General features: G+C 38.9%; 1 protein-coding gene across 1 annotated transcript; it reads left to right on the top strand.

The window, feature by feature from the left end:
- The first annotated feature begins 3,635 nt into the window (after positions 1–3,635).
- On the top strand, positions 3,636–7,827 carry LOC146685448 (uncharacterized). The gene is made up of 3 exons (XM_085441991.1): positions 3,636–3,768; positions 4,878–4,979; positions 7,573–7,827. Exons 1-3 carry the CDS (start codon positions 3,723–3,725, stop codon positions 7,656–7,658), a joined length of 234 nt encoding a protein of 77 aa, XP_085298117.1. The 5' UTR covers positions 3,636–3,722; the 3' UTR covers positions 7,659–7,827.
- Positions 7,828–13,983: the final 6,156 nt, after the last annotated feature.

Below are 13,983 nucleotides of genomic sequence, written 5' to 3'. Positions count from 1 at the left end.
GACGGAGGGACAGAGGAGGAGGCATAAGGACCTGTGAATCAAGAAATTGAACATCAGAACTCCTTGGGCTAAACTTTAGATGATATTAGTGTAATGTAGATTTGCTATCTCTCGCTTTTGATGTGAGAATAAAGTTATTTATACTGCAGGAGTGTTGATAGGAGTGTTTGAGTTACTTAGTTTATTTAGTTTCACTTTATGGAAGTCTCTGTGGGTCATCTTATGTAAATAGTCTTGTAGTGATCTGTTGAACTTGGTCTCATTTTCCCACAAAAAACAAAAATTAAAATTAAACTTACCTTGTATACTTACCTTGACCGTAATATTCCCTTCAATGAGAAGGATCTTGGTGTAGAAGGTGTGAGCTCCAATTGGAGTCTGATTTGCTTTTTTTTCTTCTTTGCCTGTGGGAAAATAGTTGTTTAAAACAAAAATTAGTTCATTGTAAATAACCTCTGGATCACTAATGAATACATTTGAAATAGAAAATACTATATCAGTGTATATATAAATATGTCTATTTCCTTAAAAATACAATGCAATAAAGCAAATAAAAAGACCCGCCAGAGGACCAGTGGAGAACAAAGGTTTAAGGTACAGGAGTACATGAGTGGAGAACTATGGACCTCTATATGCCAGTGGACCTGAATCACATTAATGAAATAACAAAAACTCAGATTCCTAATACCTAACTCTAACCCTAACCCCCTAACCCTAACCCTTTAGCGACCAGACTCAATCCCACATCCTAACCCTATAAAACTTAAAAACATGAATAAGAAAGTCACGAAAAAGACACAAAGAAAGATAAGACAAACAAAGAAGAAATGAGTGACACAAACAAGGAAAATCACGAAAAAACGGAAAGGATATAAAGGAAGGGGGTGCTATAAAAGAGAACATAAAGAACATAGGAGGGATGTCTTCAAAGCAGGGGGTGCCATATAAAGAAAAACAAAGATAATAAAATTAAAAAACGAAGAAAAAGACATGAAAGTCACGAAAAAACAAAGAAATAGAAAAAGTTAAAAGAAATGGGAAATTGAACAAAAAGGTAAGAGAGAGAAAAGCCCAGAGTGGCAAAGAAAGATAGAAAAGTTAAAGAAAATCAGAAGAAGAAATGAAAACTGAAAAAAAAGGGTAATTTTTTGAACAGGGGGCACCGACCCCAATCCCATTGATGGACCGTTCACCTCAGGTTCTGGAAGGAAGGACAAGGAAGTCACGAAAAGAAAAACAGAAAGAAAAGCAAGTAAGAATTTTTAAGAAATACAAGTTGGAAACCCAAGAGTGGGAGGAGCAAAGAAAGAGCATAAAAGCCAAGACACACAGACAAGACAGAAGTCAAAGAGAGACAAGACAACACACGTTGGGCAAGCCTGAAGAAGGCAAAGAAATACTGAAACATTCATCATGAACGGCCCAATGATGTAAAATGCGCATACACCCAAGATGGGTAATTTTTTGAAACAGGGCAGGGCTATCACCACCGGGCCCCAGCGATGGCCCGTGCGCACGCCAGGCTGCCGGCTTGCTGGCGACCTGTTTATTTACACAAACTTCTATTAGCTACAATTCATTGGTTCCTTGTTACGCTTTTTCGGACACCAAACTTGGCAGGCACAAGGCTGCTGCTACCAACAAGACTTACATAGAATTTTGGGGTGTATTTTTTTTTTTATTGGGTAATTTGTTTATGTTGGACAAACATTTGGAAATGCATTAATCCACCAACTACATATATATATATTTCTTCAAGTCTGTACATTAAAAGTAAATACAAAAAAAAAAAAAAGGAGAAATAAAACCTGTTTCAAGCTTAAAAATGAGTGTGAGTATGCTTGTACCATCACACTCATTTGTTACTGGCTGCTGGTTCTCCACAAAAAAAACAAAATACCCCCCCCCCCCAAAAAAAAGGCATCTCGTCCGATTGTAAAATAGTTTCAATTTTTGCAGCTCATGCATCAGGGGACGTTCAGTCAGAGTCGCACTCAAGCTGTTCTCTGTGTTTCATCTCCAAAAACGTTGCCATGTGCGCCAGTCGTGATGAACCTCGGTTAATCCACTCCTTATGTTCACTCTCCTGAAAGATAACCTGCATTAAGCTGCAGTCAATAATCTGCACTTCACACTTTTGCAGGACTCCGTTCAATTCAGCATTAAGGGTCTGTCCAAGCCTGTACTGGGTTAACAACACTGTACTGAGGTCTAACAAAAGTAAGGTTTTCAACTGAATTATAACTGTCAAGTTAATTAGTTGATAGCATAGATATGAAAATTGCCTACAGTATTCTACATCTGAATGACAAACTAACTATGACTATAACTAACAGGCATGTTCATTATACCAGACAGAAAGGCCATTCATGACTACATGTTAATCATGCCCCTTTAAATCAAACCCAGCCTTTCATGCTTTTGGAGTAGTTTTGGAGTCACTCTTTCTTATCATGATTTTATTAAAAAATATATATACTGAATTTAATTGAATTGAAAGCCTTTATTGTCATTATACATGGTATAGCTGTCATGGCCCGTGGAAATGGGATGGACTCAAGTGCAGTTTCAAACCCGGAGGCCAGAGGTGTGGTGTAACGAAAAGAGACTTTATTACAATGCTCAGAGGCTAACAGAAATTGCAGACTAGAATTAATGAACATAAACTAGATGTCTGAGGCGAGAGAAAAATACTGTGACTATAACTAGATGGCAGGGATAATTGGGTGCAGGTACTGGGCAGGGTAAACTGTGGCGGGCCAGGGCACTGAAACAGAGGAGAGAGTAGTCAGGGGAATCCCACAGAGGGCTGCGAGTGAATCCAAGGAGAATACACTGAGCTGTCTTACAAGCTTGCAGGTGGAGGTTGCGTGGAGGGGGGAGGCAGGAGAGGTCCAGATGGGTGCTGCATGCAATGCAGGGAGGCAGGCAGAAGAGAACGGCAGTTCCAAAATGGGGAAGGATTACCGGCGGCTGCAAACTTGTATCCAGGACAGCTTGGTAGGTGGGTTTCAGAGGCTGACGAGAAAACAGAGGAAATAAGATTAATACACACGATGAGTCACCAAGGAACAGACGTGAGGCCGAGAACTGACTAAAGTTGGCAGATAATCTGGCGAAGACCAGTTGAGTGCGCCGGTCATAAATACTGCTGGTACGATTGCCATCAGGTGGGAAACCACCCAGACCACGACAATAGCGAAATTGGAAACAGCTCTATAAAAGTGCACATGTGCTTTATAGCACATTATAAAAACTATACAATAATTTAACTATACACTTACTATAAATATAAATACACAGTACAGTGCTGACACAGAGACAGACAGGCAGAGAATTGATGATATTTCAGTGCAGATTACTTAATGCAAGTTTGAGTTGACTATGGTAATGGCTTTGGTGAAGAAGATATCCCTGGTCCAATTCAATTTAAAAAAAAAAAAACCTCAGTCTGACAATCTGATGTTACATAAACTCGAGACTCAGCAAAAGCAGCCGACTCAGATGTACAGGTCTACCCTCTTTACCCTACTGGTTCATGATTAACTAATGGAACAAAGTTTAGACAAACAGTAATTTGAGCTCAGTACAGTTTGTCTTCTGATCAGTTATCTATCTGTTAACCTTTGTGTACATTTGTGGTTTTAGCAGAGGATAAAAGTCCAGCTTGAGTGTGCTCATCTCCATTTTTGCTGTTCGTTGCATTGACATAAAACCAAAACATGAAGGCTTATCTGCTCCTGCTTCTACTGATACCTCTCTGCTCAGGTAACTAAACTGAACGCTGAAAGTAGGACAATATTCTTAATCTCAAGTTGGTCGAAACAAATTACTAGCAATGTGCTAGTAATTTGTTGAAAATAATACTGAAAATAATCATCACCTCTGAGTCTGGATACTTGTTAGAGAACCTTTATTTATATCTTAATTGGTGTTTTAAGCCTTATATAATGTTTAGTCTAAATATGACTCACTTTGACATCATTGAACTAGCCTAATAATCATTCTGTTAGTCTCAAATTACAATATTTTAAAAGCTTTGACTGTTGTGCAGGTGCTATAAATTATTGTACATTCTGGGTAATATTTTACCCATATCTGTTCAGACAGACTTTTGCTCCACCAGCATGTGCGAAATCAAGAAAAAGCATTCTTAGTGTAAATGCCAAAAACGCAGTCAAACGTTGTCAAGAACATGCCAAATCCTAGCCGTTTAGAAATATTGGCCAATTAGAAGTCTAGAAGCCTGGGAGGGAACAAGTAAACAGGGTTTTATGCAACCTTCAGTACTTCTGAAAAGTTTTTGTGTTTTTCTGTAAGGACAGATAATTTTGTGTTACTTTAAACTGTCTTCATCATTTCAAATGTTAACATTTAAACATTATTTTAGCATATATAAATGTAATTTTAAAACAAATTACAATCATTCAAAACCGGAGAAGCCACGTCTGAAGTTCACTGTGACGCCTCTCTCTGTGTAAATGGAGAGTTGGTAACTGCATGTGTAAGTGTGTAAAAACTGCAGATAGTCAGATTAACAGCAACAGTATTTTGTCTCTCTCCAGCATTTTAGAAATTTATCTCATGTAAACAACACCGTGGCACACAGCGTGACGTCAAAACAGGTGCACACCTTTGACGTGACTAAATCTCTGTTTTCCTCATCCACAGGTAAACGTAAAAACTGAGTTTTTGAAAATCTCTACTCTGGCAGGAGCTTTAAAAAATCTCAGTTGTCAGTGATCAAAAACATCATTTACACGTGGACAAAAGATCCAAACGCATAGAAAAAGCTGCGTTTGAAAAGTTTTCGTGTATGTGTGGACGTAGCCTTAATGAAAACAATTAAACACAACCCTAACCTGCTTTTGTTGCAGCTGAGCAGTTTTACATCGAGTGTTATGGTCAGGACTTCCTGATGGTCAACAACCAGCTGCTGCAGTGCACCGGCAAAGTCCAACAAGCTTGTTACACCAGAGGTGAGTCCTCCAGGACAGGGGTGTGTTCAGCTGTGTCTCCTTGTTTTTCAATCCAACAAGTTGAGATTGGAATTTAATGTTAATTCCTAATATAAAAAACAGATACTGACAATTAAAAATCTAAATCCTTCCCCAGAAATTTGGATTTTTATGTTCATCGAAGTGAAGGTTTTCAGTCATCCAGGTTATCGTAGTCTAAGGAGCTTGGAAAGAAAAGCGTCTGGACTTATTAAACCATTTAAAGCCGGTCAGAGCGGGCACGCTCCGTTTTGTGTAACTACTTTTAAATCCCTGTAGAACCGGAACCGGAAGCTAGCGCAATATTTTTTTTTGCATATGAAACCGGAGGAGTTGTACTTACATCTTATGCCATCAGCTTGTCCTAGGTCATGGTTTCCTTCCACATATAGCTTTGCAAAAATTGCATAAAAAGCGCTTGCAGGAACAAAAACATAATATTCCAGAAACACGCTTTGCCGATCCGATCAGCTGTTCGTAACACTTCCCACATTGAATAAGACGTCAGCACAAACAATCGCATGTCCGCCATTTCCTGCCAAAAATCGTAAGTGACGTCATTTTTGCGGAAAATGTAGTTTTTTACTTGTAGGCCTTAAAAGCCTATACTGGTGTTTTTATAAGTCATGTTTGACTCTATACTTTTCTGTGTCGTTTCTGGGATGCTTAGAACTCGAATTGCACTGCTGGAAAAAGTTTGTTTTGATGCACATGCTGTTTTCTTTGCAAATTTGCATCATAGGATTGTTTTTCATTTTCCTGCAGTATATAAAAATTGCTGTATCTAAAAAATAAAACTATGAAGACACTCAAAATAAATTTCCTGTTGTTGTAAACTATTTTTTGCAACTTTTTTGTATTTAAAGTTTTGAAGGATAAGCCTCTTCAATTTCTCCAAGTAGAAATATATGTAAAAACAAAACAAAAACGATTTTCAATTTTTTTTGTAGTTTATTGCACTTTTTTGCAATTAATGTAGTTACTATGGACTTAATGCATACTTATTATTAGAATATGGGCTATAACAGTTGTATTGATGTATAGCAACTTGAAATGCTCCTAAAAAATGGCACTACAACATGTAAAAATATAATATAAGCTCTGTGGGACTTGGTTCTATGGTAGGTCTTAAAGGGTTAAGTGGCTTGAAGACATTTCACCTCTCATCCAAGAAGCTTCTTCAGTTCTAAGGGTCAAATGGTGGAGAGTCCCAGATTTAAACCCAGTGGGAGTTTCCCCCCAAAGAGGGACAAAAAGGACCCCCTGATGATCCTCTACCTAATCACATGAGCCAAGGTGTGAAAACGGGTGTGGGTCACAATCAACCAGGGTTTCGGGTGAGCTCATTGTGAAACCTGGCCCCACCCTGTCATGTGACAAGACTCAGCAGTCCATCTGCATCCAAAGGACAAAGGTCACTCTTTCAAGGATGCCAATGTTCACATTTTGAACAGAGAGGACAGATGGTTTGAAAGAGGAGTGAAAGAAGCCATTTATGTCCACTGTTGTCATGAGTCGCTGTGTGACAGGCAGGAGTTGGACCCAAAGTGCAGGTACTCAGGCATGAGGTTTAAACACAAAGAACTCAGCTTTATTTGCTGGCAGGGTAAAGTCATAAAAAAAGCAAACTAAACTAAACTGGAAACTCATAAACTAAACTCACAGTGAGACACAGGGAGATCCACATAGCATGAGGGACGACATGACACTGACTCAGAGAAACACAGGGTTTAAATACACTGGGAAGTAACGAGGGCAATGAGACACAGAAGAAGAGCACAGCTGGGGGAAATCAGAACTGACGAGACAAGGAAGCATAAACTGAGCACACTGAGATAAGACAGAGACCTTCAAAGTAAAACAGGAAACACATAACACAGACTGAACAAAAGACACAGACTCACATGCAGGTACTACAACAGAGGGAACAGAGACGTGGGACCAGGGCAGACACAGACACTGACTGGACACGGGGATTTAGCGGACAGGGGATACAGCAACTAAGGATTACACAGAGACAAACCATAAGACATAACTCTAACAATGAAACCAAAGCATAGAAATGATAAATAATATATAAACTCAAAACCCTGGGTCAACGACCCAGGCATCCTAACAACTGTGAGCGACCATCTTTGAACAGAGGCGGTGGCTTACGACACCAACTGTCTGCCATCTATAATCCAGTTTTGAGATCCTTCCCAGACGCCTTAACGCCCACTCACACCCTGGGCCATCTGACCTCAGGAAATCACATCACAAGTGATTTGTGAATCACAAGTTCTCAAAAACTCAGTGTCAGACATGGAGACATGACTGACTGGGGAGACAGAGGGAACATGAAGGGTGACAAGTCATGAAATGTGGAGCAAAAGGGAAAGTAACAGAAATTTAAAGCCTAGGAACTAAGAATATAAACAGAGCAGAAAACAATAAAGAGAACCAAAACCATGAAGAACAACAAATCCAAGAATATTACCTAAAGTTTAATTACACCCACACCCAGTATATGACAATACTAAGTCAGTTAATAAGTCTGTTGTAGTGAATGCACTGGTATGTTTCCTGTTTGCAGATAATGGAGATAAAGGGTGCACGCGGCTGGAGTTCTGCTCTCGACCTGGCTGGACCTGCTGTCACACCAACCGCTGCAATGCCTGATCCAATCACAGACCAGGAAACTGACATCATCACACCACACGATGTGAAACAAAGCTGTCCAGCAGAGTTCAAATAAAACAGTGTGCCATATATCTGAGCTCAGTGTTTAAAAATCAATATTTAGTTTTCTGACTTGTAACATCCCTGAAATAAAATCTGTGAAATCATGTCTCAGTGGAATTATATTCAGAAGTGAATTAAAAGCCATTTGCTATAATAGTACTAATAATCAGAGTAGAACAAAGATATCCCCTCCTTATCTGCTCACTTCCACATCACTCATCCAGTGACTCATTAAACTACCTGGCAGCACAGCAGTGGGAGTCGTATTCTCAACATCAAAATTAGAAGAAAAAAACATTACATTAAAAAACCTACATTAAAAATTGCTGTTAAATAATTTTCCAAATTATTGTGGCTATGATTGTGTAAAATCATGTTTATCTATGAAAGGGCAAAAAAAATAATATACAAAAAGGACAGGCCACATATACTGTAAAATCGAATTAGTTCCCAAAACTCAAAAAAACGATGCAAAGTCGGTGCCTCAAAAAAACTTAGTAAAGCTTACTTAAGATGTCTATGTTAGGACAACGTATTCATTGCAAGTATGCACTACTAAGGATAACTTGACTTTTATGACTGTGCAATACTAATTGTTTACCCACTGACAAATATTTCAAGTTCTACTAAATTAAAAAAAAAAGAATTTGTGGTAACTTCCCTTTAAAAAAAACAGATTATGTTTTATCATTTATAGAAATATAACACTGTATGCAAGTATGATTCAAAAAGAATAATTAGCAACACTTCTTGTAATGGTGTCAAAATCAGCCCAACTTTTATTTTCAACATAGTGGACACTGTTCTGCTAAACAACAACAGTTATATTGTCATCACTGTTTATAATCTTACAATGAGTCTCAGAGTCCATTATTCTGAAACTAAGTTTAGGCTTTTCACAACTTTATTTTACAAGTTACGTTACTAACATAATCAAAATAAAAAGTATTTGTTGTTCAGTCCAAAGTGCAGTCTCTAGATCAAACAACACATTTGTTTTCCACTCAAACACAGAAGCTGGTATGTTGTAATATTTTAAGGATGGTTTGTTTCCAGTCCAGGCATTACTGCCTGAATGACTGTCATGGATTTAGGTGATCCAAATGTAAGTACAGAAGAAAGTCCTTAATCCTTTCACCATAGTGGTTACTACAGTGGACAGCTATCCAAAGGCTGTTTGCTTGTATTTGTGTCAGTGTTGATGGTATACTTACATGTAAACCACTACATTGGATGCTGATGTGTCACTCCATGCCCTGCCACCCACTGGCTGTTTAATGTTACTACAGATGTATGACGTGTTTCATTGTAATTATTGTAGTATGAATGAATGCATTAATTATGACAACCTCAATCAGGATTTTTATTCATCTTTTCATGCCTACAGATGAATAAAAATACTTAAGCAAAAAATCCTAATAAAACCATTGTTTTAAAATCTAATTAGTTCGCGGAACTCAAAAAACCTATGCAAACTCATTGCCTCAAAAAAACTGAGTAAAGTTTACTTAAGATGACTAAGTTAAGGCAACTTATTCACTTTGAGTACAGAGTAAAAACTAGGGCTGGGTATCGTCACTGATTTCTAGAATCGATTCAATTCCGATTCACAAGGTCCCGAATCGATTCGATCCACGATTCGATTTAATTCGATTCGATTTAAATCTGGGAAATTTTGACAGTCAGAAATATTATAATTCAGATCAGTACATTTACATATTTTTGTATCAATAAAACGGAAGCTGACACACGCAAGACTTTATCAAAGGTGTAAGGATCACAGCAGATGCCTTTGTGTCAAAGTAGCTGAAGATAAAACACAGAAAAACATGAAGGTGATTTTCCTGGCCTGGGATTTTATAAAAATATTCTGCAGTACATCAAAAACGAAAGAAAACGATTAATCAACATATGAACATTACCTCTGAAGTTACAGCGGTTTTATTGGAGACACGGTTAAGCGTTTTACATTTTGAATAATTTTCAATTCAATTCAATTCAATTCAATTTTATTTATATAGCGCCAAATCACAACATAAGTCGCCTCAAGGCGCTTCATAGATACAGAGAAAAACCCAACAATCATATGACCCCCTATGAGCAAGCACTTTGGCAACAGTGGGAAGGAAAAACTCCCTTTTAACAGGAAGAAACCCCCGGCAGAACCAGGCTCAGGGAGGGGCGGCCATCTGCTGCGACCGGTTGGGGTGAGAGAAGGAAGACAGGATAAAAGACATGCTGTGAAAGAGAGACAGAGATTAATAACAGATATGATTCAATGCAGAGAGGTCTGTTAATACATAGTGAGCGAGAAAGGTGACTGGAAAGGAAAAACTCAATGCATCATGGGAATCCCCCGGCAGCCTATGTCTATTGCAGCATAACTAAGGGAGGATTCAGGGCCACCTGGTCCAGCCCTAACTATATGCTTTAGCAAAAAGGAAAGTTTGAAGGCTAATCTTGAAAGTAGAGATAGTGTCTGTCTCCTGAATCCAAACTGGAAGCTGGTTCCACAGAAGAGGGGCCTGAAAACTGAAGGCTCTCCCTCCCATTCTACTTTTAAATACTCTAGGAACAACAAGTAGGCCTGCAGCGAGAGCGAAGTGCTCTAATAGGGTGATATGGTACTACAAGGTCATTAAGATAAGATGGGGCCTGATTATTTAAGACCTTGTATGTGAGGAGCAGGATTTCGAATTCAATTCTGGATTTAACAGGAAGCCAATGAAGGGAAGCCAAAACAGGAGAAATATGCTCTCTCTTTCTAGTCCCTGTCAGTACTCTTGCTGCAGCATTTTGGATTAGCTGAAGGCTTTTCAGTGAGTTTTTTGGACATCCTGATAATAATGAATTGCAGTCGTCCAGCCTGGAAGTAATAAATGCATGAACTAGTTTTTCAGCATCACTCTGAGACAGGATATTTCTAATTTTAGAGATGTTGCGCAAATGGAAGAACGCAGTCTTACATATTTGTTTAATATGTGCATTGAAGGACATGTCCTGGTCAAAAATGACTCCAAGGTTCCTCACAGCGTTACTGGAGGCCAAGGTAATGCCATCCAGAGTAAGAATCTGGTTAGATACCATATTTCTAGGCCTTTCAGGGCCGAGTACAATAACCTCAGTTTTATCTGAATTAAGAAGCAGAAAGTTAGCGGCCATCCAGGTCTTTATGTCTTTAAGACATTCCTGCAGTTTAACTCATTGGTGTGTGTTAACTGGCTTCATGGACAGATAGAGCTGGGTGTCATCTGCATAGCAGTGAAAATGTATGCTATGTCTTCTAATGATACTGCCTAAGGGAAGCATGTATAATGGAAACAGAATTGGTCCTAGCACTGAACCCTGTGGAACTCCATAATTAACCTCAGTGTGTGAAGAGGACTCTCCATTTACATGAACAAATTGGAGTCTATTAGATAGATATGATACAAACCACTGCAGCACAGTACCTGTAATACCTACAGCATGTTCTAATCGCTCTAATAGGATATTATGGTCGACAGTATCGAATGCTGCACTAAGGTCTAGCAGGACAAGCACAGAGATGAGTCCACTGTCAGAGGCCATAAGAAGATCATTTGTAACCTTCACTAAAGCTGTTTCTGTGCTGTGATGAGCTCTGAAACCTGACTGAAACTCTTCAAATAAACCATTCCTCTGCAGATGATCTGTTAGCTGTTTGACAACTACTCTTTCAAGGATTTTTGATATGAAAGGAAGGTTGGAGATTGGCATATAATTAGCTAAGACTGCTGGGTCTAGAGATGGCTTTTTGAGTAAAGGTTTAACTACAGCCAGCTTGAAGGCCTGTGGTACATAGCCGATCATTAGAGATAGGTTGATCATATTTAAGATCGAAGAATTAATTAATGGAAGGACTTCTTTGAGCAGTTTTGTAGGAATGGGGTCTAAAAGACACGTTGATGGTTTGGAGGAAGTAATTATTGAAGTTAACTCAGAAAGATCAATTAGAGAAAAAGAGTCTAACTTAACATCAATGGTACTAAGAGTAGCTGTAGATAATATTACATCTGTGGGATGATTATTGGTAATTTTTTCTCTAATGATAAAAATTTTATTTGTGAAGAAGTTCATGAAGTCATTACTAGTTAACGTTAAAGGGATTGTTGGCTCAAAAGAGCTCTGACTTTTTGTCAGACTGGCTACAGTGCTGAAGAGAAACCTGGGGTTGTTCTTATTTTCTTCAATCAGTGATGAATAGTAAGATGTTCTGGCTTTGCGGAGGGCTTTCTTATAAAGCAGCAAACTATTTCTCCAGGCTAAATGATGATCCTCTAAATTTGTGACACGCCATTTCCTCTCCAGATTACGAGTCATCTGCTTTAGGGTACGTGTTTGAGAATTATACCACAGAGTCAGGTACTTCTGATTAGAGACCTTAGTTTTCACAGGAGCTACAGTATCCAGAGTCGTACGTAGTGAGGAGGTGAAATTATTAACAAGATAATCGACCTCTGTTGGAGTAGCGTTCAGATAGCTGCTCTGCTCTATGTTGGTACAGGGCATTGAAGATGATAACAGTGGGTGGATTATATTCTTAAACTTAGTTACAGCGCTTTCAGAAAGACATCTACTTTGATAAAGTCTACTCTCCACCGCTGTGTAATCAATTATTGTAAATGTAAATGTTATCAGGAAATGATCAGACAGGAGAGGGTTTTCAGGAAACACTGTTAAATGTTCAGTTTCTATGCCATATGTTAAAACAAGATCTAGAGTGTGATTAAAGTGGTGGGTGGGTTCTTTTACATTTTGAGAGAAACCAATTGAGTCTAATAACAGATTAAATGCCATGTTGAGGCTGTCATTTTTAGCATCTACATGGATGTTAAAATCACCCACAATAATTATTTTATCTGAGCTCAGAACTAAATTAGATATAAAGTCTGAGAAATCAGACAGAAACTCTGTGTAAGGCCCAGGTGGACGATAGATGATAACAAGTAAGACTGGTTTCTGAGTTTTACAGCTGGGGTGGACGAGGCTAAGCATCAGGCTTTCAAATGAATTAAAAGTCTGTCTTGGTCTTTCATTAATTAATAGGCTGGTGTGAAAAATTGCTGCCACACCTCCCCCTCGGCCTGTGCTTCGAGATTTCTGGTAGTTAGAATGACTCGGGGGTGTTGATTCATTTAAACTAATATAATCATCCTGCTGCAACCAGGTTTCTGTAAGGCAGAGTAAATCAATTTGTTGATCAATTATTAAGTCATGTACTAACAGAGACTTGGAGGAGAGAGACCTAATATTTAATAATCCAGATTTCACTGTTTTACTCTTTGGTTCAGATGTGGATACTTTATTGTTCTTTCTTTGTAATTGTTTATGTTTAAGTTGTTTGTTGCTGGTTTTTAGTTTGTTTTTTGTCTGTTTGGGAGCTGACACAGTCTCTATGGAGATGGGTTTTTGGGGGGGTAGCAGGAGGAGAGAAGCTGCAGAGAGGCATGTAAGACTGCAACTCTGCTTCCTGGTCCCAACTCTGGATAGTCATATTTTGGGGGGTTTAATAAATGTGTCCATATTTCTAGAAATGAGAGCTGCTCCATCCAAAGTGGGATGGATGCCGTCTCTCCTAACAAGACCAGGTTTCCTCCAGAAGGTTTGCCAATTATCTATGAAGCCCACATCGTTTCTGGGACACCACTCAGACAGCCAGCAATTTAAGGAGAACATGCGGCTAAACATGTCACTCCTGGTCTGAATGGGGAGGGGACCAGAGAAAACTACAGAGTCACAGCAGCATTTGCAGAACTAATTTTAAAAAGTTTAAATTTGTTCAGTATTGAACAGCAGAAATGAGGTTTTCTTTTCGGAAGAATGTAAAAGGGAAAAAAAACAGCGGCTGACAGTGCTGTAAACAACAGTAGACTGGTGCGTAACAAGCAAGCGAATAATGAAGAAAGGGAATCTGTTCTTTAAGTACAGAGAGAGAGAGAGAGAGAGAGAGAGAGAGCGCTGTGCATTGCGGTGGAAGCAAAACAGTAAAAGTCGGAGTGAATTCATGATGATGTTTATGTGAATCTTCTTTTGCTGCTGGTTCGGTCAATATTGTTTGGAGAGAGATCAAACTAACAGCTTTAGAATCGGCTCATAAAGGGCGTGAACACAAAGCGTGGACCCACCGACAGATCAGAATCAGCGAGCTGTCGGCTTTCAGCCCCGACCGTGAGAAAGGCGACATCTAACTGATTCTGATCCGCGGGTCGCGCTGTGTGTTTAAGTCTATGTGCAGAATCCG

The sequence above is a fragment of the Copadichromis virginalis genome, linkage group LG19, assembly GCF_057382275.1.
Source record: "Copadichromis virginalis isolate Kocher_CV1m ecotype Utaka linkage group LG19, C_Virginalis_male_GT1.1, whole genome shotgun sequence".
Classification (NCBI taxonomy): domain Eukaryota; kingdom Metazoa; phylum Chordata; class Actinopteri; order Cichliformes; family Cichlidae; genus Copadichromis; species Copadichromis virginalis.
This window is presented reverse-complemented; position numbering and strand designations above follow the sequence as displayed.

What these genes read in the sequence shown, in the direction of transcription:
- LOC146685448 (XM_085441991.1), top strand. Translation starts at nt 3,723, where the DNA reads ATGAAGGCTTATCTGCTCCTGCTTCTACTGATACCTCTCTGCTCAG. An exon ending in ACTGATACCTCTCTGCTCAG is followed by an intron (nt 3,769 to 4,877) that starts GTAACTAAACTG and finishes CTTTTGTTGCAG; the next exon opens with CTGAGCAGTTTTACATCGAG. An exon ending in ACAAGCTTGTTACACCAGAG is followed by an intron (nt 4,980 to 7,572) that starts GTGAGTCCTCCA and finishes TCCTGTTTGCAG; the next exon opens with ATAATGGAGATAAAGGGTGC.